Consider the following 26185-nt stretch of genomic DNA (forward strand, 5'->3'; position numbering starts at 1 on the left):
GGATGTGAAATAGAGCATGTAAAGGACAGACAACTCAGGAGATTCGGACATCGATGTGATGTAACACTAAAGTAGCTGCACCCTGTCAGATCTCCCACCTGGGAGCCCCTTAGGACAGAAGGGCAGACACATGTAACCCAGGCAAAGGGGACTATCCCAGGTGGGACTGCTTGGAAAGCCCTTCAGGCACCTGGTGATGTACAACAGTTTGGGCAATGCCATGGAACCGACTGCTCAGGAGCCTGGGTGACTCAGTTGGACAGCTGCTCCCAAAAGCTCTTCTCTCAGAGGTCTTATCAAATGTGCCCATCATACCCTCCCCATATTTCAATTAGGGCCACACCTCACTAAGTATAATGCCCAGCATTGACAGCAAGAACCAGCAAATTACTGGGAAGGAGAGGGAGGAGTGAAGGACACAGCTGAGCAAAGGAGCTGTCTCCTGGGAAGGCTGCAGAGCTCAGCCTGTCTCACTGATCTCCCAAACACTTCAGAAAAGATGACCATCACTGCATCTGCTTTCAACAGCACCATTTCTTCCATAGTTTCCCACTGCCCCACAGGGAAACAGGCAAGGGAGAGCAAGAAAAAGCTCATGACTCCAACATGTTCCTGATGGCACAGCACAGGAAAGCTTGGAAAGAAAAAACAGCCACCAGTTTAGTACAATCTTAGCACCAGTCTGAGTTACAGCAGCCATGCAGAGTCCATGCCTGCACCAGAAGCTACTGAAATAGCAGGATTTGCTGAATCAGCAACTTCCCACAGTTTCACAGTGGGAAACTTCCACATTTTAACTAATTCAGCAAGGGAGGGAGTGAGCAAAAGTTGTGCTTAAAGTTATCTCCTGACTCAGGAAAGCAATTGCTTCCCTGGAACACTCTTCCCAGCAGTAATCAACCTTGGAGTCCAGCCTCATAGCTTGGATTTCAGATGCAAGTACGTCCCCTACAAGAGGCAGGACTTTTCTCCACATTAACTACTTCCCTATTTAGCTGATAGTCCTCGATTTCCATATTTCAGCTCACTGGATTAGCTGTTAAAGGGGCAGAAGCCTGTTACAGCCTGCTGTAAGTACACAGACAAGCCACCAAACTGTCACCAACAAGTACCAGCAGAACCTTCACCAGGAGCCCCAGGGCTCCAGCCAAGCCTCCCCACGGAGAAAACAGCAACTAAAAACTGAACTGCGAAGTTAAACAGCAGCACTAATCACTAGCACACATTTTACACTAAGCTTTGGGATTACAGCACCCTCAAATCAGCTTCTTAAAATAAAAGTGACCTTTAATGAGGCTCTTTGGAATGTCTTTTAATAACTAATACAAGTTATTTATCAACAGTGTAAAATGTCACTGTTCCTTTGGAGCGTTAACAGAAAGGTGTAACAGGGTTTCAGGGTAGGTATGATGTCATTTGTTCCTTCAGGGTTTTTGCTATCTGCCCATGAGCAGGGAACAACAGGGAACTTCTTGACAGAAGAGAAGCAGGAGCCCAATAAGGCCCAAAAGCCAACTTTTACTATTTTGGGAGCACGCACACTGAGTATTCCTTTCACTAAGAGCTACCCAGCCCTCTCTTCAGAACTAGACCTGACAGCAAAGATGTTACATCAAAGATTAGAGCAATCTTGACAGGACTGAGGCCAGAAGCAAGATTAAACATTAAGGAAAGACCCAAGCCAGTTCACAAGAAGGAGAGTGGGGCTCACAGGGGATAAAAGCCATTATTTACAAGTCCTTCACACTCAGAAGAGAAAGGTAAAGGAAATAACTACCCTCAGGCAGGCTTGTGAAGATACTTTATGTTTAATACATCTGAAAAGAATGCATATACAAAGAACTTAGACATGAAAAAGCATTGGTTCAACACTAATGAGTCTACGAGAAATCGGAATTTTGGAAGATGGAGAAGATTCACTAAGTCTTAAAAAACTTTGAATTTGCAGGCCAAAATACATATTTGGTAAAATCGTTACGACACTGCAGTTGGTCTGCACACAGACCCTGCACATGATCCTCAGGGGCTGGAGTCCACCTTACAGGTTCAGGTTGCAGGAGAAGGGGTTCCATGAACTGGTCCCGGTATGGTGCCACACTAAACACCAGAAGCCCCTCCCTGCAGTTCCTTCCCACTGACACAGGTCTGTCTTTCCACCCCTCCCTGAAGGATGCCAAGCCATCCAGCAGGAGATGCACCATCAGAGCCAGCTCCAAAGGCCATGGCTGCAGACCCTGGGCCCCCCTCAGGGTGTCCAAGCAGCAGTGTATGTGCAGATCATGGTAAGCATTTCTCTAACAGTTAAGGATTGGCAGAAGATGGGTTTGTTAAAAGCTGACTGATGGAGCTAGGCATGCTTCCAAAGGTGCAGTTATTTCTTCATCACGAGCCAAAAGCTTATGATGGCAACAATTAAGTGAGACACTGGCAAGTTAGTTTCAAGTCTGATGGTGCATCCAGAGAAAATGGTTCTCCTATTCCTAAGGCTTCATAATTTAGAGGATGGGGTAGAAATTTATGACCTGCACAGTAAAAAGCCAGCGGAAAAAAGATACAAGGCAACTTCAGAGGAGATGCATTTTCTGCACTCCTTCTTAGAGAAGCACCAGCTTGGGACATTTTGCTTTCCTGACTAAAGTCTGCTCACACCCAGGCTGCTGACTGAATGCAGAACAGCCCTACAAGGTATTGAAACCAGAACTAAGTCTTGCCAGACTGGCTTAAGGGGCAAGGCTTCAGTAAAACAGCCTAAAATTAGTCTGTTACAGAAAAAGTCATTGAGCATGCCTTGATGTTAAACAAAAAAAAAAAAAATTAGAAACAATAAACAAAATAAAAAACTAGTACTGATCAGTGTTTTCTGATAATACATAGTTACTCGAAATTAACTAGTTTAACTGAATTGAGGGGGCACTGGGGAATAAACACTAACATTCTCATCTCACACAGGGGTTGTGTGGGGGAGATGGGAGTGCAGGGCATTTGTCATTATTGCAAAAAAACAAATTTTAGAATTTGTATCTTTAGTTTGATTTAAACATTGCTTTTAATGTGACATCAAACACCAGCTTTGCAGAAGGGGCAGTGGAGGGACGTTCATAGCAGCACACACCTGCGGGTCTTCTTCGGCTCCGGGGGCTCCAGGGCAGCCAATATCGCCTCGTCAAATACATTCTTTAGGCCTTTCTGAAAAGGGGCAAAGAGAGAGAAAAGGGGCAGTCTCATTTTTGAGCTTTCACACAAAACAAAAACACCCCCAGAAAGCCAAGTGGCAGCCACACCCCTCTAGAGACAGATGGAGGTTTGCCATCCACAGCTCTCAGAGGCTCCATCCGAGCTGCGTTTGCTGTGCCCGGCACCTCCTTTTGGGAGCAGGAACACAAATCCTCTGAGAGCAGACCAGTGTACTTCACAGGAAGCAAAACACACGCACCAAAGTCGTTTCCTTAAGGCAATTTTTATGATTAACTGGCTACTCACACATTTCACATGCTAATGACAAAGCAGGAAGTGCTGCATTCAGATGGAAGAGCTCTACCTGGAGCACGCCTGGCACAGCAGACACCCCAGCCGTGTGTCAGGGGAGGAGAGACAAGGCAAGCATGCAATGATAACCTGGTCCAGTACACCCTCTCGTTGGGCATCCAGCCCTAAACATCCCAGGGTTAGAAGCAGCCAGGCAGAGCCCAGAAGCTGCCATGGCAGCAGAGAAGTTGAGCTGGGAGGAGTACACAGAGGTACCATACACTGCATTAAGGATTAAACTGGAGCCAGGAGATGCAATTCGAATAAAGCTTCATCAGTCATTTATACAAACAACTGCAATTTTTAATTTCAAAATTTAAAGACAAGCTACAATCGATGTTTTCTCCTTAAAACAATAAAAATCAGAAGCACGATAGTAAGCAGCAGCTTTACATCTTACAGTAACAGGCTTTAAGGATCTATTATTGAAATGAAGAGCTCTACCATGTTAGTGAAAGCAAGAATTTTAACAGTTCATAAAGCAGTCGCAAGTACATTGATATTTCCTTCCCCCCAAGGACTGACAAATACTCCACTATAGCACAGACAGCCAAAGCAACAGCAACAGAAAAACATCTCACTGCACACAGGAGAACCAGAAAACCCTTCACGTTACAGCATCACTTGCAGATCACCGGTTCAGGTACTTTTGTCATGCAAATACAGTTTACAAGTTCACAAGTAGAAATTGAAAACACAACGCATTTGTTTCTTCCAGTTGGATTCGGGAAGATCAAACATCATCTCTTATTCTTTTGATCTTTCTTTAAATAACAGTGGTAACCAAATCCTTTCCCCCAACAGCCTGAATTATAAAGCTAGTCACATCTGGCAACCCAAGCAGCAGGGAGTTAAGCGAGTCCAGTTCGTGTTCCACAGTCACAACGTTTTTACTAAAGATCTCAAGTACTGTTTTTCAGTCCAAGGGCTAATACAGAGGTTGCTCTAAGATGGTAAGCAGGCACAACAGCTTTCAATCAAGGTGGTTTGATTCATTTTTAACCACGTTTCTACAGTAGTGGGACAGAGGAAGCAGCAGCAAGAGGGGAAGAAGAAAGTTTAGAATATACAGCACTTCCTTTTGGGCTGAGTTTCCGGAGGCTCGAGGGCAGCTAGGATAGCCTCATCAAACACATTCTTCAGACCTCTCTACAAGACAGAGGGGAGGAGAAAAAACAGCAGCCAGGTTAGAGGATTAGAGAAAAACAAGCAGATACAAAGAGCATTCAGGATAGAGCAGGCTGAATTCACAGAGGCAGTAAACAGATTTACTTTGTGAAAAAACAAAGTAGATCCCAGGACGAAATCTCATTTAGATGACCCAAAAGTCAATGACAGAGACAGACAGGACATTAGACAGACAAGGTCAGACAAAACACTCAGAAGGGCAGAGGCACGAACACAGCAATAACATGGGGGTGGGAGCCACACAAGGGGTGGTAGTTTCCACTCCACTGCTGTACTTACACTGAGGGAGTTTACAGGGGAGTAAATGGAGTGGAGAGCAGCTTGCCCCACCACAGGGACCCAAAAGATCAGCTAAACCTTTTGTAATCACCCCCTGTGGATAAGTGAGCACCTCGGATGCATGGACTACTGCTCCCAACTCCCCCAGTGGCAGCTGGTCCAGAGCAAAGGCTCCAAACAACTCCTGCTTTGTGAATTCAGCCCCTGAATAACTGAAGGTCTCGAGATGGCTGGGAACACACAACCTGGGATGGAAGCAGGACGTCCCTGGTAAGCCATCGTCACTGGCAGTCAGTAACTCCCAGCCTTTAGAGGTGATGCAATACCTTACCAGTGCTACTCTGACACCTGGAGCCAGCATGGAAATAATGCATTTCAGTTATTCAGTTTAGTCTCCAAAGCCAGTATAACCACGGGAAGACAGAAACAGCATTAGGACTGGAACAGCTGGGATCCAGCACCAGACAAGCAGTGACAGGGCTGCAGGACTCTGCAGGGGTGACACCAGAGCACAGAGCATGCGTTTGCTGTAAGCACAACAGGAACTCTGCAGGGTGTTACTGCTCCCACACAGCCCTGCCAAGTTCCACACCACAGCACAGGTAAAACCTGGCTCAGTTTAGGCTAACTGGACTCGCCTAAATCTACTGTCGTGAGTGCAACCCTCATAAATTCATTGAGAACTGCCTTATGACAGCTAAAGGCAAACAGAAAAGCTTCAATTAAATCCTGTGAACAACTGCAGTCTGTGCAAAATTTAGACTTTCTTCTCTTTAAGATCGTTCAGATGTAACTGGTTTCTCCCTCGCAGGTTATACTGGATATGTCCCTTTTAGAAAGACTTTAATCTTGTTTTACTGAAGCACATATACAGGAGAGCTCTAACGCAGTTCCATCTGGAAGCATTTAAGGCCATCACATCACATACAAGATTATACTTGTATGTATAATCTTGTTTAAGGAAACTACAGTGTACATCCTGTACAGCCTCCCCAGCAACTTTTTCTTTTTTTAAAATGAGTTGCAACCCAGGCTGACAAAAGAGCTGAAGACTTCAGATAAATAATGCCTCTGAAGTCTGTATACTAATTAGATTTCCTTTCTCTGCAAGAATAAGGCTGTAGCATAAACTCAATACTGCACTGTTAGACAGATTAAGAATCCAGGCAAGGCAAGAATCAAGAAAACAACCTTCCTTAATTCTCCTACTCAGGGACTTCTTTTTCCTACTGCACGGGATGAATTTGTTCAGGAGCCCAGAATTTGGGATTTGTTTTGAAGGACCCAGCAAAAATATGAAGAGGAGGAAAAGGAGATAGGAACAAAACCATTGTGAAAATAGGACCAGAGTTAAAAGCCTGGATGACCAAGAGTAACAACACAAAGGGAACTGTGCTCAATACCACAGGCACACAGGCCCATACTCCAGCTAAAGTCATGGCTCCTGTGCTGCACTGGGAAAAACTGAGATTAGGCTTCCTTTACTCCCTCCATTCATGGGCACACTTTATAAAGTTGTGTCAAAACTGTCAACCCAGCACCCAGGGGGGAAAAAGAACTGAATTCAGCACTCTCCCCGGTGTTAGGTACTAGCACTGGGCTTTAGAAAGTCCACTCAGACATTTAACTCTTCAGCATAACAGAAGCAACAATCACTGCAGCTGCCATCTGTTTGTCAGTCACCCTTTCCTAACAGCAAAGCCTTATTATCCACTCCTCACAGTGGCACTGGGCACTATTTGGTAGAGAAAGGTTGGAGACAGACACTGAAAATGCCCTCATCACAAAAAGGGGTTCCACAACCTGAGGAAAGGGGGATAAAATCAGCTCCCCAGTACAGCACACGTGCAAACTCAGGGACAAGATATTCTGTCTGTACAGAAAAGACTCACAAACTCAGCCTCTCATGACTGACCTGGTACAAAAACATGCTAGCTCCATGATTCTATGATCACTTGCTACTGTGGTGTCAGTCATCTGTAAATTAGTTGGGAAGGAAAAAACCACCCTGGACTGCTGAGGTGAACCATGCAGACAGCAGCCAAGGTAAAAAGAGACTAAATATCCAGCTGAGTCTCACTTCAGCTGAAACCAGCTACTGCTGCATTGCCTTGCAGGGAGGAAAACAATCCTCCTGGCCAGGAAAGCAGCTGGCTTCTGTGTTCAGCAAACTGCCAGTGAGATCACTGCAGGAGCTCCACACCACCTTCACAGATCAGCTACGCTGCTGTTTGCCAGATACTGCTGACAGAGCCTGGGAAAAGGTGTTTTGTGAGGGGAGTCAACCACAAAAAAAAGGAAGAAGAATGGAGCAGATGCAAACCAACTAGTCCTCCAGGTGAGAAGGCTTCTGAACCCTCCTCCCAGGTCACTCCTGACTCCTAAAACCATCAATGGGTATACAAGCATTAGTGCTCTGGAAGAAATTCAGGCTGAGCTTCCAAGTGCATAAGGCATTTCACTGCAACAGAGACAGATTAGTCTATCTGGAAACAGAAAAAATGGATAAACGCTGACATTTTTTTATCATATCAGCTCTTGCTCTGGTAATTCTAAGTGTTTCCATGCAATCTGAGCAGACTATACAAGGCAAGTCTAAAGCTACAGGGGAAAGGGTCTCAGTGAGCAATACAGCACAATGGCCCTGGCAGGTATTTATCCAACTATCAGCTTCTACAGCCTAGTTAACAGCAGCATTCAGGATGTGTCAGACACCATCTAAAACAGTATTTTGGGGCTGAACAGATCTAAGAGAACTACAGCTCAAGCACAAATAACCCTCAGCTTGCCTGTGGGTGGTAAGGAAGCACAGCCAAAACCCCCTTTAGATCAGGGATTCCCAGGATGAACCACAGCATGCCTTGCCACACCACCTCCAGTGCCACTGTCCTGCACAGCTCCAGCACAGCTGCTTCATTTGCAGCAAACACTCAGGCAAAGCTTTGTTACAAAAAAAAAAAGCCTCCGGATCCAAATGGAAGAGCCAACATGCAATCTGGGCAAAAGGGGTAAGATAAATAAAACTTCAGGCTTTGACAAGTTCTGCAATAAAGCTTTGTGCTCAAGGAAATGAATGCACAACATCACTGGAGTGAGGTGCTTGATACTGTGCACCCCTGGCTCCGTGCACATCAGGCAGTGACAAATTCTTTACAGAGTAGCATTAAGGGAGTTGTTAAAGGGTGGCAGTCAATTCTCCAAGTGTAGGCACACCAGATTCAGCTCCCAGGGTATCCAAAGTCAAGGTAAAAGGCCAACTAGCCAGAAAATGGCTCCTACCCTAGCATTCCTAATTTAAAGGGAAAGGATAATCAGGTTTCCTGGCCTCAAATCAGCTACTTTAGTTGCCTTTAGACTCACGTTCACAAGTTAGTTCACACTTCGGGTTTATGTCTTAAGAACTATTTCATTTTTCTTTTCTGTTTCAACAGAACTTCCATCTGAAGGCAGGCACAGGAAACAGCTCACCACCAGCTGCATAGGAAGACAAAGCAGCTCTAGACCACGAAGGCTTTCAGTCTTACAGGTACCAGAATTAACTTGTCTCAGAGGTTTTTTTTTTCCCCTTTGCCTGCTCTCTTCAGTAGTGAGCTGCACACTGTGCCCTAACCCAATTATTGTCTGTAACACACCTTCTAAGCTTTCAATAGTTATTCTTCTCCAGACAGAAGCAAACACAGCAAGCACATTCTCCTCCATCACTCCTCTACACTAGGCCTAATCCTCACAGGCTGATTTTCTTTGTACCACTGCCAACTCCCCGTGCCTTAGAACAACGAGACAAAGAGAAAGCTACAGTGTCAACAGCAGAAACAGAACTTATACCCTTTCACATCCACTTGGAGCTGGTTTTCCCTGGAACTGAAAAAAGAAAAAAGCAAGCAGAAATGGTCAAAGCCCAACCCTCACCTGCGTAAGGGCAGAGCATTCCACGTATTTGACGGCCTTCAGGTCCCGGGCCAGCTTCTCAGCCGTCTCTGGGGTTATGGGCTTCTGCTTGTTCTTGGCAAGTTTCTCAATTGTGGAGGGATCATCTCTTAGATCAATCTGGGTCCCAACAAGCAGGAAAGGAGTCTTTGGACAGTGGTGAGTAATTTCAGGTACCCACTAAAGACAGGGAAGACACAGCATTTGTTATTAACCACCCGTGATAACCACCTGACGCTTCAGAGGCTTTTTCAGGCAAAGTTCAACCGACCTTTTCTTTCACATTTTCAAATGAAGAAGGAGACACCACTGAAAAACAGACCAGAAATACATCTGTCTGTGGATAGCTGAGGGGTCGTAATCTATCATAGTCTTCCTGACCTACAGAGGAGAAAATGAACACAGCATTAGATACAGACAATAAAATACTGCCCTTTACAGCAGGTTAGAATGCATGTTCCAGCACAATAACATTCCTATGACTAATCCTAACTCTTAAGCAAAGAACCAAGCATACCCTGAACCCAAACATTTGGAGATGCCAGTTTTCAAATCCAGAATTCATTCAGTTGCTATGTAACAGTGAGCTGCTGAAAGTCACAGGCGAGGTGGGAAGTCTCCAACACATTTTTAGATCAAACACCCTCAGACTGCATAACACTTTCCTCAATTATGAAGAAAAGTTGCAGAACATGGATCGGGTTATAGATGAGGTCCTCTGCACCTAGTCCATTCCATACAAGGATTATGCCATCAAATTTCATTACCCTGCAAAAAAACCTGCTGTTTGAAGGAGGGGAAAAAAAACCCAACACAGGGACCACACAATGCTGCAGGCCCCTACAACGGGCCCACACGTGTCAGGAAGGAACCTCTCTTCTCCACCTAACTCTTGATCCATGAACTAGGGGAGCCTGCAATAATAGGGACATAGGTCACATTTTGGGAGGAGAACACAAAGAGCTAAGTAAAGCAGACAGGTGACCAGACATTCAGAGACACAGCAGGAGCCAAGGACTCAGCTGGAAGACCCCAGACTTTTGCACACAGGCTGTAAGGGATATAAAAGCCCAGGGTTTGCTTTGTTCAGGGTCCCTCCTCAGAGGCACTAGCTTGAGCTGTTACTTTTGTTTTGCACCATGATTAAATTATTTTAAAGATCTGGACTTCTGAGACATCTATGGGGAACCTGAGGCTGAGCCAGTAAGGAAACCCTGTCTGACTGTGTAAGTGTGGGGTGTGTAGGGAGTCCAGCAAGGCCCCATCAGGTCACTGGAGCTGCTGCTGCAAAGGGGCTTCCCCTGCAGAGTCCCAGCTCAGGTGGTGGAGTGTGACTGTCACAGTGGCTCCTGGATGGTGGGACAGGAAAGCTTCCTTAACAGCCACAGGGTTTAACTGGAAACCTAAGACTGTTTCCTTAATCAAATTAGACACTAACAATGCATTTAAGAACACAGCTGGAAACAGATTAAATTCTATCAGGACAATTTTAGGTGATAGCTTATGAACTAAGGTCCCTAGAAGGACTCTTCTGAAGAAGAGTTTGCAACACCAGCTGCTGCCACACCACTTTGGTATTACTGTGTGGTGGGGACTGGGTACCCTGCAACTAAACCAGTTTCTACCCTTTCTTGCTAACTTTTCACACACTCAAAGCAGGATGTAGTTGTTTAATCACTGCATGTTTCTCCAGCCAGAAACTGAAACACAGAGCTTAAACAAGAGGCCAGCAGATTTTTAATTCTAAAAAGCACATAGTGAAAGGGCTTAGGAAATCCACACCCTGATTTCATCCACGTTAAGGATGCAGAAACATAGGCACATTTAAGACATTCTAATGTTAGTAATTCTGTCTTGACGTTTGGTTAAAAAATTGGCTATTTACTAAACAAAACCCACATACAATCCACATTTTATTCAACACAAATTTCTCCTTTAATTTCATTTAAAAACATGGAAACCTTTATCTTTCATGTATCACCTAGATAAGAGGTAACAGTCTGAAAGCTGTCATCTGGTGTCACAAAACAGCTCTAAAAGAAGTGAAAGGTTTTCTTATTTTGCTTTTGAGTTTTTTATTGTTGCGTTTTTGGTTCTTTTTTAATAAACTCACTTTAGCAACTCTCAAAAGGTCAGGAATGAAGAATCAAGAGAGATTTTTTCCCCTTCCATTAAAAAAAACCTCAACAAAAAAAACCCCTAACTGTATGTCTTCATGTTGCACATCACCTCAGGTAAATTTTGGGCAGGTACAATGACACAAGCACTCGTTTTCTCACCTGCAGTATCAAAGAGGCCCAGGGTGTAAGGCTCTCCTCCAATCATCACTGTTACAGCATAGTTATCAAAAACCTGGCAAGAAAAGAAATACACATTTAAGAGGATGTGAATAAGCCATCTCTCAAACTATCATCCCACTCACTTTGTCAGAGCACAAGAGATACCTGCACAGAACAAGAGAACCATCAGGCTTACAGTGCTATGACCACTAAGGCCAGTAACAGAACAATTCCATTTGGAACAGGAATACTCCAGCTGCTTCCATGAGGTACTAAAGCAAAGGCACACGAGGTACACATGGTAAAACCACTGAGCAAAACACCTACAGCAGTGCTTACCTGTTACCACAAAGAGGTTTCCCACACTGCCACAGAAATCCCCACCTTCACCCTTGGTGTGACACAGTAGTCACAGCCCCACAAGGACAGAACAAGGAATGTCAGCCCTGCCCTTCAAGGGTAACAGCAATGGGGCTGCATCTCACAGCACCCAAATCCTCCGCAGGAAATCCTCTCTGAACATAATAAAGTCCATCTTTTCAACAGGGATTTATCCTCAGTCTCTGAAGGACTGGTCAAAAAAATCAGCCTGTGTCAAATTCACTCCCAATCTAAAGGGAGAGTCTGGCTCCAGAGACAAAGTCCTACTCTCTGCACAGCACCTGGCACAACAGTGCTGTCCCCCAGGGCAGACCCGCTGCACAGATCAAAGCCGGCACCACCCAGTAACTTGTTTACAACACAACTGAGCACCAGGGCCTACCCAAACACTCACCTCCAACACCCACCCGCTCAGCAGTGCACTGTCTGAGGTCAGTATCCTTCATTCCAATAACTGTGTTACCTTCAGGACCACGACAGACAGTACTGCAGAAACCACCTCTGGCAAAAGATCTTTCCCACTGCAGAAAAACCAAACCCCTGCACATCACTGCACAGGGACTCCTCCAAATGAGGATGGGCGAGTTCTGCCTCCACACAGAACTGCAGCCTGAGCAGCTCCCACTCTGAAATACACCCCCAACACGAGAGAGGTCAGCAGCCACCTCAAAAGCTTTTCATGGGAGTGAGAAGGGAGGGACATGGAAAATAAGCAGTCACATGCATCTATTAACAGGGCTATAGCAAAAGTTTAGGTCCTTAAAAAAAACACCAAAAACTGAGGTAAGAGCAGTGAGACAGCACTTCAAAGCTCAACTTCCCAGAGTTCAGATGTCTCCTTCCCACTTGACTGCCCTGGTTAAAGCAAGACCTGACACTACCCTAATTTTTCCAACTTCTCACAAATCACAGTGACTGAGAAAGCAACTGTGGCCACTGCATATCCACAGAACATCAGCCAGAAGTAGAAATCCACCTCTCACACTGCTTTGGCTTAGCATTCAAGATTTTAAAGCACTGCAAGAGAATTCACCACTCATCCCCATTACCCACAGCCCAACCCCTCACACGCTGCACTGGGTTTGCCTTACTGAACAGCCAAGGAAGTGTCCAGCTCCAGGGAACACTTTCAGGCTTTCCCACTGGGAAATATCTGCCACAGAGAGAAAGGGTTGCAAAACACAGAGTCAAGTGAACAGAACTGATCTGTTGCTCTGAACTGATGTGTTCACTCTCCATGCTTTGACCACACTGCTGCAAAAGCACAGCAGTATCTATTTCTCTGTCCATTTACCACTAGAAACCATTAGATTAGCTGGAATATCAGAGGTTACATATCAGTTTCCAGTGTCTGAAATACACCTCCAGGCCATTCACAGAATTAGGAACAGGCCTCTGGTATCTCCAGAACAGCAAGTTCCTCAAGCCATGAAGTTCAGGGGTAAATATTATTCCAGAAAACTGGGGCAGATTTAAAAAGCACTATAAAGAATCCTTAGGACACCTCGAACACACCTTACTGGCAACTCACTTTTGAGTAGGTTTTTTCCTATTCCTTGTCAGCAGAGATTTACAGCCAGTGCAGGGCAGCACACAAACTCCCAAGCCTTCAAAACACACGTTTTAAGATTATAACATTTTTCAACATAATAGAGGGTCATTTCCCTGAAGGGATAAGTATAGAAACACTCATTGCTGAACTCACTGACCGCCTGCATTTTGTCTTGACCATAAAGAATAGTTTAAATAGGACAAGCAGCCTCCCACGGGTTCAGCACAGGATGTGGCTGCCCTAGAAGCATCACAGCAGGATACTTGACAATGACAATCAAAAACTTGAGAATGACAAAAAACACGTTTCAAATGCCACTTCAGCAGTCCATAACAGAGCCCATGAGAGAGACTGATCTCTGCACTCACAGTACAACCAGCACGTTCCCAACAGTGGCCACTGTATCCAGCCTTATTACCCTGAGGTTTGAGAGCCCTTTCATCTTTAGCTCCTGATCTACAGCTAAAGACAAACATTTTTGTTCTGTGGGAGCCTGTCCTACACAAGACAAACCTCGTATTTCACAAGCTGAAAGACTTTGGATAGCTTACAAAAAGAGGCAATGACATCCACTTCAACCTCTTTTTCACAAGGAGAGGACAGTTCTGTAAAGAACTATTCCAGAAGAGCTTTCAGACAGTTATCTTGGCATCTCAAAGGAGATTATCTGGTCTTTCAGATGAGTTATCTGGTCTTTTGAGTTGCTTTATGTTGCAGTTTTAGTTGAGTGAGAAGGATTTTTAGTGATGAATTTTTCATACCACCACATGGGATGGACTTTTCAGGCCCATAACAGAGAAAACTAGTAAAACAGCATCCAGCTGTCCAAGTCTCCTGCAGCAACCTCACTGAAACCTGACCCAGCTCAGTGGCAGTACACTGATCTTGCATGTGACTAAGGAGAAAAGCACTTTTCTAACAGAGAGACTGTGCATATGCCTCACAGGCAGCAAAACTCCTCCCAACTTGATCTTTAGATAAGTCAAGGGAATCAGTATTTCAGAAAACTGAGCCTGTGAAGCTCAAAAGGTTACTTAAAAATAGTCAAGGACTACACACAAAGCCTGCAAAGGTTTGGAAGTACAGATGGATGGACTGCACAGTCTAAATCCAAACACATTCAAGTCACACTCCATAGTTCACCACACTTCCGGATCTTTGCAAAGGAAAAAGGAGCCTCAGAAAATGTTAACTGTAGTCACTGGCTATTTTAGCAACATGAAACTCCTTTCCCTAAAAACAAAGATGCAGCAGGAGCCAAGAGCACAAGCTGGAGCCCAGGCACTCCTGACCTGGAGCTGTTTGCACTGCTAAACTCCCCCACAGCATCAACCCCCAAAGAGAAGGCAGATTTGCAGAGCAGTCAAGCAGCAAGAACTGAGCAGATAGAGGAAAGGCCCCCAGCACTGCTCTGGAAGGCAGCAGCATGGACTGACTGTCACTTTTCCCTGCTCTATCAGTCAGTGTCCAAGAGGAAAGCAGGCTGGAAGAACAGGGATCAGGGCATGCCCACCACAAAGGTTGGTTCAGAAGGGAATTCCTGCTGCCCTGCCCCACCACGACCAAAGAACCGTTCTCACACTTACCGTTGGGACATATTCCGATGGGAATTTATTTGTTGTATAAGAAATTAAGAGACAGGTTTTACCAACAGCACCATCACCCACGACTACACACTTGATCGTCTGCATAGCTGAAATCTACTAGAATATCAACTCCAAAGAGAACCTGGAAGAAAAAAAAAAGAGATACATATATTTACATGTTTCCCACACTCACTGGAGAGCCGTCATCAAGGAGCCCAAACCACTAGCAGCACATCTGGGATATGAAAACAAGACATTTTTAAATGAGCTTTTAGATCCTTTCTCTCCATCACACACACAACAGGAAGCTGCTCATGGTCACAAATGAAAAAAATTTTGCCTAGTTACCTAGAAATGGGCAAAACCAGTCTTGAGGCTTTTCCAGGTTCTGTTTTTAATGCATGGAAGCATCCAGTCCCAGATATTCTGAAAGCTGGAAGTGTAAACTCTGCTCAGGAACACAGCTGCCTCCCAGAGAGCTCCCTCTGGAGAGCAGCTCAGCAGGAAGCACAGCAACATGTGCTTCGAAACTACTTTATGGATAAAAATAAACAAGTACAGACAGAAATAAATATGATTAATTTCTCCTTCCCTCAGCTTTAAGGCCTAAGCACAGTTTTACAACCTTTTGGTTAAAGCTGCTACTTAACACATCCCTTTATCCCCACTTTGAAGTGCTACCAGCAATGAGAGCTCAGCAGGGCATCCAGATCCCAAGGGAATTAATCTCCAGACATCACAAAATCCTGATGTACCCAACTGCTCCAACACTATCCCAGCAGAGACTTCAGCACATGAACTAAATCAATATATGCCATCAATACCTCCATCCAAACATTAGCTGGCTCCCTCCAGTGTCAATACAGCTGCCCTTCATTAATATATTACTTTAATTAGAAGAACACCAGGCTTCTGGCCATTTCTTCACATACAAGTGTGAAATTTTGACCCCAACAAATTAGTGGCAAAGCTCCCCCTGACTTTCAGCATTTCTGTATTATCAGAAGTACTTTTATTTACAGTGACAGAGACTTGCTGCAAAGTCTCTGTAAAATCCTGAGGGGGGCCAAGGGGGTGTTTAAAGCAGCAGATTCCCCCTCCTCTGAGGGTGCTGCTGTGGCTCTCTGTCTGGGTAACTGCACTAAAAAACCCAAATTGATCCCTCCTGAACTGTGCACTTGGACACTTCCCAGTGAATTCACTCCTTACAGTGGTGTGCAAGAAGCAGAAATCGATTCCAGGTTTTTGAGGCTCTGGTCACAGCCAGTGACATCACAAAGGACAAAATGCTCTGAGTTGGAATCCCACATGGATCACCAAGTCCAACTTTTAAGTGAACAGCCCAAACCCATGACCTTGGCATTATTAGCACCATGCTCTAATCAACGGAGCTGATCTCAAGGTGTTAATATGACTTGATACTGCACATGAGCTTGTCATGCCTGCAAAGCAAAGGAAATCACTATGGACTCCAAACAAACATACCATCCCCAGCTCTTCTTCAGATGCTGCAGGGATGCTCAAAGACTTCAACAAAGCCACCTCCCTTAAACAAAAATGCCCAAAAGTTCCTAAAAACGGTACTTGTAGGGGAATACTCGTCACCATCATTCCCACAAGCCCTGGACAGATCCACAAGCAGTTTTAGGAAATGGCAGCAAAGACTCTTTCTCAGAGCAGGCCACCAGCCAGCACCTGGTACATCAGGCACTCACTGCCATCCTTATCTATGTATCCTCTTTCAGCAAGCACAGAGACAATGACTGACTTGTATAAGCATCAGGCACTGCCACCAGTCCTCCACTTAGTGCCCTATTTCAATATCAAAATAATAGAATCTGTTGATTTATGCAGATCTCAGGTTCACAGCAGGCATTCAGCAGGATGCACAGCACAGACCTACCAATAGGCCCTTCATTAATACAACAAAAAGCTCTGAGATTTGACACTGAAGCAAACACATATTTACTCAGAAGGACAAAGCAATCATTTCCATTTCAAAAGGCATTTTCAGTGTTCAGATCAGCTCAACTGTTTACATACAAGCAATATGAAGTCAGGTAACAGCACTGAACATCCACCTCTTCAGAGAAGCTCCCTTTCCACCCTGCCCTTCCCTCTGGGCAGCCCACAACTCCTCCATCCTGTAATCCTTCCTTGCTGCTCTACCTCCCTCTTCTTTCTGCCCTCTTTCCCAATTATTTGCATTTCCTTGTTTACCTGTAATTTGCAGGTAACACATCTGCTTCAGACACCTGCCCAGAGCCCATTAAGCACACTAGAGGAAAAATCCGGGTTCTGAAGCACTCCCTGTGCTCACTGCAGCACAACCAATCCATGATTCTCTATAAATCCAAATTTTATATATGCACTCGTACCAGAAAAGGTCACACACAGGCCTTTGTGAAAAGAAAAACAAGTGTTTAGTGTTCCTCTTTAAAGCTGATTGCTCCAGAGAACACCAAGCAAGCAACAGAATGAAGCCACAGTATCAAAAAGCATCTCAGAAAGCATCAGAAGCCTGCATTTCTTCCCTGTCCTTGGACACAGCCAAGGTCTGGGAGAGAAGCTGCTGTTCTCTGGGAAGGGCTCAGGTCAGAGACTGGGGCTAAGACACAGCACTGGCTGCACACACACCTTGCCCACAGCTCACATTATCCCTGCCTGGCACAGAGCTCCTGAAGTGAAGCACTGGCGTGGTGCACATCAACAAATCAAACACACACCCCCTTCACCTTGGTTTTTAATGGTTATATAGTTTTATCTTTAAATACTGAAAAATGATGGCGTAAATTTTAAACAGCTTTAGAGTCTTGAGCATAGGTCTCCAAAGTCTTAGCAGTGGGAAAGTGGAGTTGTTGAATAATTATTTTCCTTGGATTAGCAGGCTTTCTAGATTAGCTGGATGAATTACTTTGTGTTTTGCACTTCTAAGAAGTCCATAGATCACAGCTGAAAATAAGCTTGTTTCTAGGGAGCTTCAGTGCACCTGGGACTTACTCTTCCATAGGAATAGCTTTAAAGATATATGCATTATTGACTTGTGGTTTAAAAGTAATTTAATCCAAAATGAGATTAAGCAGAGAAAAACATCCCTAGAGTGCAACGCCAAGGGAGGTAGAAACAAAGAGGTTACAGAGGCTTTGGGTTTGTTCTCCCCCTGAAGTCACCTAATAAAAGGAAGCCTGCACATACAACACTCAGCAGAACTAGAGAACACTTGAAGTAGTTTTAAATATCTGAGGGAATTGAAACAGACTGGAAAGTGCTGAAGTCCCAGTCTGAGTGCAGTGAGTGGATTTAGAGCCATATAATTGTGAGCCATCTGGCCAAGCCCAGAGAGAAGAGCTGACAAAGACTGGAAATGTAATGCAGGTCAATATGACTTAGTTCTGTTCAACAAGTTCTAAAGAGTTCTTTAAAAAAAAATAAATAAAAATTGCAAAAAAAGAAATGGAGCACTGAAGTAATTTCTCAAACCTCTCTGTATTGTAACCAAAAATTTCAGTGCTTCAGTAAAGTATGTGTTAACTAATGATACTTCTAGTATCTGTTGGATTTCAAGCTGTTCAGCAACAAGGATTTCACAAAACTCAACAATGTCATAGAGAACTGGGACGTGGCATGCTGGAAACCATGGATTACACAGCCATGTAAACTTTGTCAAATTCACAGGCCATTTTACAGAATTTTGCTTTAAAACTCAGTTACACTTTTATGGGAGACAGTTGATCTGCATTTAGGACTAATCCCAAAAAGTGTTAACAGAGACATGAGTGTTGCAACAAAGAGGGAACTGAAGTCTCCAGCAGGACGTTGTGGAGGTCAGTAATCCTTCCTGGGGCAAAGGGAACTCTGCAGTGATGCACTTGGGTCACACAGCCCTGTGCAAGCACCAAGACACTGAATGATCACAGAAGGCTGAAAAAATCCACAGTACCTCTGGCAGGTTCCCACTGATTAAACACAAGTTGCACGAAATACTGTCCCAAACACACCTGACCCCTCCCATGCAAGCCTGACTTTCCCATTCTAAAGGCAAGCACGTGGAATGGGAGCACTTTGGGTTTGCAAACTGTAACTTAGAGCAGCTGCAATCTGTTCCAGTACCTGTGTGCACTGCTGACTGCAGAATTAAGTGAAATTTGGTGGAATTTTGTACACAGCATTCCCTACTACACCCAGCATAAGAATCTGCATGATCTCACCTTCACTCTTGCTGTAGGTGCAACACGAAGCAGAAACCACAAGCCTTCAAGCTTGTTACAATTTCTCTTATTCTAAAGGCACTGAAGCCCGTTTTGAGGTTGTGTCCGTTCCCCCAGCCCGAGGAAGCTGCGCTGTCAGGTCCGTGTGCACATCCTGTGCTCGCTTCCTGCCGAGCCCCGGCAGCGCCGCCGCTTCCTCTTTCAGGCAGGGCTGAAAGTGCTGCCATTTCGGCTCCCTGCAAGGCACCACTGGCCAGGAACCCTTTCGGGGCGCTCTTTAGGATACACCACTAGCTCAGAAGTTGAACCCTAACCAGTCCATCGCAGCTTCCAGATCCTGTTTGGGCATCTGCTCTGCATTCCAAGAAAATAAACAAAGCCATTTCTGAAAATTAAGATTATTTCCCCCTCCCCCAATGTGATTTTACAGTGAACAGTTTATTCATCTAACTCAAAGCACTCGGGAGTCCACAGTGAAAGGAACAACAGTCACAGGATTTTACTCATGGTCTGTAGTAACCATTTTTGCCCTTCCACAGTACTTTCACTTCTTATCTTATAAAACCACAGAGTTCTAAATAAAGTCTTTGTTTGTACTTGATAATTTGTTCCCAGATTAATCACATCCATTTCAAGGCACCCTTGCCCCACCATTTCAAGGTCCTTGCCCTCTGCCACCTCCTCCAGCCCTACCACAAACTAATCTTTCTGTGCTTTTCCAAGCGACAAATCTCTCCAGTCAGGGGCAGCCAGGAGAAGTCCTCGGCTGCTACAATCCCAGCAATCCAATTTTCCTCAGCAAATACCTACCAGCATTACATGGAAGATGTATTGCACACCTGTATGACAAAGAGGGCAAAGGTTGCTGCCTAGCTCTCTGCAGAGATCCCAAACCACTAACCCAGGGATCACACGAGCTCAGCTGCCACCTCAGGAGGGAGAAAACCTTGGACTTCCTGGTACACTAATACTGTCACAAACCTGTGATGCAAAGCACAAACAGAAGCCACTCTCTGATTAAGAGATGAATTCCAGAAAGACCTACTGGCACAGAAAGCAAAACTGCTTTTGAGAGCAGTATCACCATTGCCAGAACTCTCCTCTGCACATGTACAGCAACCATCTTCCAGCCTGCTAGAAATCATCATCTTCATGGAGATCTCACCCCACAACTAAACACATCTGCCACTTCTATGCTAGTAAAGTGGTAAATGGCACATAAAAGAATATATTAGGCTCTAAACCTGGTGCCCAAGCTCACCTGCCTGTCCTGCCCACAGCTCAGGCTGCTGCAGGCATATCAGCTCTATAAACAAATAAATTCGTTCCAAGCCAAGCTTAAGCCCTGGGTCTTTAGTTACTTAGAGCTTAAACTGGCTGTTGAACTACAAACCAGCACGAGAGTTGCACTCCCTTAGAAAAACGTAAATCGTGAAGTCCAAGGAGAAGGGACAGACCTGAGAAACCATCTTGTACCCCATCAGTTCAGGATCTTGAAAAGGATATCCTAATTTAAGCATTGCTTTGAGGTTTTGTTAACTGTCAATAACAGATCAGACACAGGCCTTTAAATTCTGTCTCAGAATTCGTACCTCACAGGGAGAACTGCCTCCAAAAAGCAGTGTTGCCGTTGGGTTTGTGTGTGTGTCTAATTATGAGACACAGCCACAAAAGCTCAGCTGCAGCAGAAGCCATGCCAAGACAAACACAAGCATTCAGGTAAGGACCTGGATCTGCAGTGGGTGGGTCTCAATTCAGGGCTGAAGACCCCCAGAGCAGCAGAGCACACTGGTGGGCTCCGTCCCACAGTCTCAACCTGGTGTTGGATGCCAGCACAGGAGATCTGTGGGCAGGCCCACAAAAACAAGCAGTGGAAAGAGCCACAAGATCACCATCACCAACAGAGCTGGATCAACACCATGATTTAGGTCACAAGCTCCTGTTGTCTTGAAACCCACAAAGTTTGCCATCATTACAGGAATCCCTGTTGGAGATAAAGGAGGTGTCCGGGATCCTGGAGCCAACTCAACAGAGCCAAATATATCCCAACACCTCTGCAGCTCTGAAGCTCCCATTTCTGGACAAGTGACTATCAATTACCAAAGAAACATGAAGAGATTGCTTCTCAAAATGCAACTATCATGGAGCTACCACAGAGCTATCACAGAATGTGCTGAGTTGGATCTCACTGTTTGAGACCAACTGATATTTTCTGTACTTAATGCAACTTTCTTTTTCTAATTCTGGAAGATACTTTGCACATCTTTGCAAAGGCTCCTCTCAACCACCTGGTACACACACACACACAAGACAGGAAGTGAGGGTGGTTGGGCAGGGGAATTTTAATAGTCTGAGCCCAAGACACCAGCAGCACCATAACACACATTTCAAGTTTAACAACTTCAAGAAAAAGAAGGGGAAAACCATGTAATCTCATTTAGTCCTAAATTCAAAACCAGAAAGCTGACCAGTCAGATAGAGTGTGTGTGACTCAGCAGGCTCTGCCACACCAGTTCCAGCTGTGCCTACACCTGCTTTACCAGGGGCATCGCCCACTGTCCCGCTTCACAGCTCCAACCAACCACCTTCACCTGATCACCAACTCCACAGAAAACACACAAAAGTGACAACTTCCCCATTATCACTCTGGTTAAAGTTACACTGTCAAAAGCAGCCCCCAGCACTGGAAAAACCTGCCCCAGATTAAGTGCTGGGAAGTGTGTGGGCTCACATTAATGTCTTTTCTGTCAAAAGCATTTTTATCTTACATCATTACTCTTCACTTTTCATACTCTAAAGGAAGCCGTTTTCCTCAACCATGTAACAAAGTTCTGTTCAGTATTTTACTACTACTTAAAAAAACCCTATCTTCATTAGCTGAGTTGCATACTGATAATATTTAAAAATACAAGCTGCACCTACACTCCTGTTTGGACACAGAACCAAATCAAGGCCCACATGGCCCTGACAGTTCTCTCCACATTCCCATGGCCAACTGCATCTAACAGTGGTAGAAGTTCCTCTATTTTGAGGCATGTTTTTGCACCATGGGAAGCACCCTGCCTGAAAATCACTGCAGGAGATCCTGCTCAGGGAACAGGAGAGCTGCAGGTGCTCTATGCACACAGCCAGGAGGAGCCCAGAGAATGTGCTGTGCTGAGGGAGGAGAGCTCAGGCTGGGTACCAAAGTGCTGTCTGACATTTAAAGAAATAAAGCTTTGCTAAAAAGCACTGCAAAAATAACTTTTTCCAGATACTGAGCTATCCTGGAGTTTCCTCTTAAAACTAGCAAAGTAGCTGGAAGGCTCACTAACACCAGGACTGCAGCAGGGGAGCTGCCCTGCACTCACCTGACCAGCAGAAGGAACCAGAGCAGCTGGAACCACCTCCCTTCACCAGCCCAAAACCAGCCCTGCAGGGCCGAGGCTGTGGGACCAAGAGCCTGCTGGGCAACTGGCAGCTCCTCAGCAGTCAGCAAATAAACAAAATGCTCAGAAGAAGTAACAGCTCCCACTCCAGGACCTGAAAGAAGAGGGTGCTTCCAAGGAGCCAAGCCTTTAGCTCAGCAATACATGCACTAAACCCAAAAGTACCCCTGAGCTCAAGAGAAGTGCTCAAACACACAGCTGCTGTCACATCCAGGCCCCACAGCAGCCCCTCTGCCTTTAGCTGTTCCCCAGCCACAGCTGCCTGGTGCCCACAGCCCACGGAGTGGCAGAGGCCTCCCTGAGTCGCATCCAAAGCTGCAGGAGCCTTTTTGTCATTATTTCCCCGAAACAGAACACTCGTCACTGGCCAGAAACACAGCACAGCAACCTTCAACTGGAGAAGAGCTGAGCAATTCAAACCAGCCTGATACAAAAAGCAAAACAATTCTGGCAGCCTCAGCTGCTGCTGGGAGTCTGGTACCACACGTGACAGCAAAACCCTGTGGCTGCCCCCAGGCAGCTCCCCACCCCACAGCAGTTTAAGATTTGCTCTAACACCGCCTTAGCTTGGTGAAAACCTTCACCTTCCCCTGCCAGATTTGGTCTGTGCTGGAAAACACGGCTGATCCCACACAGTCTGACCACAGGCATGGACAACTTCACAGGGATGAGCTGCTACCTGCACACCCTCTCCAGGCAAAGGCCCCAAAGAAGCCCCTTGTGTTCCTTTATTTAGAAAGGTTTTGGTTTGGTTTTCCATGAGACAAGAGAACAGTGCACGGGTCCACCATGCGCGGTCCAACTCTCTTGGTAGGAATTACACCACAACATTCTAAAGTAACGGGGTGAATTAGCAGCACAAAAGCTTAAAATAGAACAGCAGCTTTTAAAAGCTTTTGCAAAACAAACTCTTTGTTTTCTCTTTATAAAATGTCACTTGTTCAGAAGAAAAGTCAACACATCTCAAGGAAAGGACAGCTGCTCTATTGAAAACAGGCCAATCAGCATTTTGAAGCTTTACAACCCTTTAGGACAGTCGCTCTCTCGATCTCCAAAGATTAATTACGCAACACCACCACCACAAACTCTGCTTCTTGCACTCACTGTTTTCAGTTTTCTGCACACCCAGGGCCAGGTAAACAAACTACCCAAAAACAACCTAAAGGATCCCCCACCAGAAGCTGGGAATACACTGTCTTAATGCCATTCCTGTCACTTACCTTAGGCATTGACATGGACACCAAGGGCTGCAAAAGGCAGCTGAACCCTACCTTGGGGCAGCCAGACATCCTCAAGGAGGGAAAACCTTGTGCCAGGCTTTAGCCCTTGGAAAAACTCTGGTGAAAGGGCTTTCTTCACCTACCATTCCTAGTGGCAATCCTTCCTGATGGATACCCTTAGCTTGTACAGTGTGAAACCATACAAGTTAATAATAAGTGTGAAGTGTAGGGCTTAGAGGAAGCCACTTAATTAAATGGTGACAGGCTGCAGGAGTCTAAGACACTTTAGATTTCTTTAAAAACTCTGCCTAAAAGCTTATCTGCTCAATAAGTTGTTTTATTTGTCATATATTAAGACAATAAGAATAGGGTGTTTTCACCTACAAGAGCTTCTTGCTACCTGGAGTACCAGAAACCAATTTCACTTTCATTCAATTTGACACCTTCATCTTCTAAAAAAAAAAAAAAAAAGAAAAGAAAAAGTGTCATTCTTTCCTCAGGAACAGAGCTTCAAGGGTGAAAATAACCATGCCCCCCTACAATTCCTCTTGACTGCCTCCTGCTCTAGAAGCTCAAATCATCACCATAGTTCTCATCAGGGAAATCCCTGGGAGTTCCACAGGGGCTCCATTTCTGTTTACTGTTCTTACAGCAGAAGACCCACAGTTTCCATTTTAGGTACTTGACACTCTAGACCTTCCAGAGCTTTTCTATCAAACAGTGAAAACATCACAAACTCCCCAGCCCTGGCCATCAAATTGAGGCAAACAACCAACCCCAAAGCAGGGTGTGTAATGAATTCAGATCATCCCTTGCAGGTCATGAATAACCAAGTTCAAAGTAAGCAAATCCAGTGATTAAAATTTCTGCCTGGGATATGTTACCAAACTGCAAACATGTGGTGTTTGTTTTTTTTTTTTTTGCACTGCAGTAGGTATTTTTTTATTCCTTGCCAGGATTTTAAAAATCCTTTTCCTCGTTGTTACTGAGGCACACAGGTGAACAGCTTAAACACAGAATTATTTCTACAGTCAGCAATACACTGATGGAAGTCTTATGTATGAGTCTAAGACCCGTCTCAAATTCAAAATCAAACCCTGCCTATACTGCCTTTGCCAGAACCCTGCACTAACAAGAAGAGTCTACAAAGCAGAATAGCTTCCCAACGTACAGTCAGTTAAATATAAAGGCTTTCTACCTAAAGTTGATTTTGCACAAGACCCTTTTGCTAAGTGAAAAAGTGCAGCTCTAAGTGCCTTACTGAGTTACCCCTACGAGCAATACGAGGAGCCTGATCCAGGTTTTAAGTGCCTTCAAAAATAAATAAATAAATAAATAAATAAATGGACATTTGGGGCACTGCAACTTAACACTTTAACACTTCGAACAGAGACAGCCAGCACCTCCTTCCCTGGGAGAGAAGCACAGATGACCAGACCGAGCCACTTCTGACTACCCAGTTACCATCTATCATGGCCTTCTCCTCGCCAGGGCTTGCCTGCCAAGGGGGGAGCAAAGCTGTTCCTGCTCCTCTGGCCACAGCACCCACACAGGCAGGGCACCAGGAACCCTGGCCATTCTGCAGTCCTTCGTTAAGCACAGGTTTCCAGTGCTGGTTGGTATATTCACAGCTACCTGGTCGTACAAGTGTCTGTCACCAGCTGCAAGTTCTGCCTGCTGGAAGGTAAAAACACAACTGAAGTCCAGATCGCTAGAACAGCGATTAGAACACAGATAAGGTGACGTCCGGCTGCAATATATATACATTTTTGCGAGGATTTCCGAGAATGGCAAACAACAACCCTCCGAGCTGGTCGGAGCGAGCAGCGCTGGCTCCTGCCCCGGCTGCAGCCGGTGGCACCCCCGGCGCTGCACCGAGAGCTGCGGGATGGTTCTGGATAACATAACCCACAGCCTCGCAGATGCCCAGAAGCGCCTCCCGACTCTTCGGCTGGCTGTGTGCAGCACACACACAACTGGAGCTCAGCGTCTCGCACCCGCCGCGGCTAGGGCTCCTGCGGCACCGCCCCATCGCAGCCGGGGGAAGGCGCTCCCTTCTCAAAGCGCCATGAGAGGCATCAAAAAGAGGAGGAATAGCGGCATGGCCCCTCGGGGTTCTCCCACAGTCCGGGGCTCGCACCGGGCGCGGGGGCAGGGCCGGGGCTGGGCCCCAGCCATGCCGCGGCAAGCACTTCTGCGCCTCGCCAAAGGGTCCGGCCGCCACGCGAGCGGGGGGAAAGGGAGCGGAGAGGAAGAGGCGGGGAGGCGGCGGCCGCCCCGGCACCCCCGGCCCCGCCAAGTGGCAAATGCGCCACACGGGGACGAGCCCGCCGCACGGAAGGGCGCTGCCGGGGAGGCCCGCACAACCGCGGGGCCTGAGAGGGCGCTCCGGCGCTCGCCGGGCGCCCCGTCCGCGGCCAGGGAGTCGCCTGGAGTGGGTGGCAGGCGGGGATCGGGGCCGCCTCGGCGGTCGGCGGTGCTCGGTCGGGGGTCCCCGTCCCGGTCCCGTTCCCCCCCCCCTCTCCTCTCACCTCAGACGCTCGGCCGGCGGCGTTGCAAGCTCGCTGCGTGGTCCTCCTCGCAGCGGGCAAGCAGGGGCGTGACGTCACCGC

At 45.9% G+C, this 26185-nt stretch overlaps 1 protein-coding gene across 2 annotated transcripts; it reads right to left on the reverse strand.

The window, feature by feature from the left end:
• Positions 1 to 1789: 1789 nt before the first annotated feature.
• Positions 1790 to 26185, reverse strand: CDC42 (cell division cycle 42). Of its 2 annotated transcripts, none has more exons than XM_018079425.2 (6): positions 26105 to 26185; positions 14718 to 14859; positions 11199 to 11271; positions 9191 to 9300; positions 8902 to 9099; positions 1790 to 3186 (listed from the first exon to the last, which is right to left on the reverse strand). In XM_018079425.2, the coding sequence occupies exons 2-6, from the start codon at positions 14820 to 14822 to the stop codon at positions 3097 to 3099; spliced, it is 576 nt and encodes a 191-aa protein (XP_017934914.1). In that variant the 5' UTR covers positions 14823 to 14859; positions 26105 to 26185; the 3' UTR covers positions 1790 to 3096. The 2 variants fall into 2 exon arrangements, with proteins under 2 accessions (XP_017934914.1, XP_017934916.1); XM_018079427.2 differs by lacking the exon at positions 1790 to 3186 and adding an exon at positions 3519 to 4674 and having other exon boundaries at positions 26105 to 26164.

Source organism: Manacus vitellinus, unplaced genomic scaffold, assembly GCF_001715985.3.
Source record: "Manacus vitellinus isolate BGI_N305 unplaced genomic scaffold, ASM171598v3 scaffold_46_pilon, whole genome shotgun sequence".
Taxonomy (NCBI): domain Eukaryota; kingdom Metazoa; phylum Chordata; class Aves; order Passeriformes; family Pipridae; genus Manacus; species Manacus vitellinus.

Bases quoted from the DNA above. Each gene is read 5' to 3' on its own strand.
- CDC42 (XM_018079425.2), bottom strand. From the start codon at position 14,822: ATGCAGACGATCAAGTGTGTAGTCGTGGGTGATGGTGCTGTTGGTAAA. The intron at 11,272-14,717 runs GTAAGTGTGAGA...TTTTCTTGCCAG, and splicing joins CATCGGAATATGTCCCAACG to GTTTTTGATAACTATGCTGT. The intron at 9,100-9,190 runs GTCGGTTGAACT...CCCTGTCTTTAG, and splicing joins TTGAAAATGTGAAAGAAAAG to TGGGTACCTGAAATTACTCA.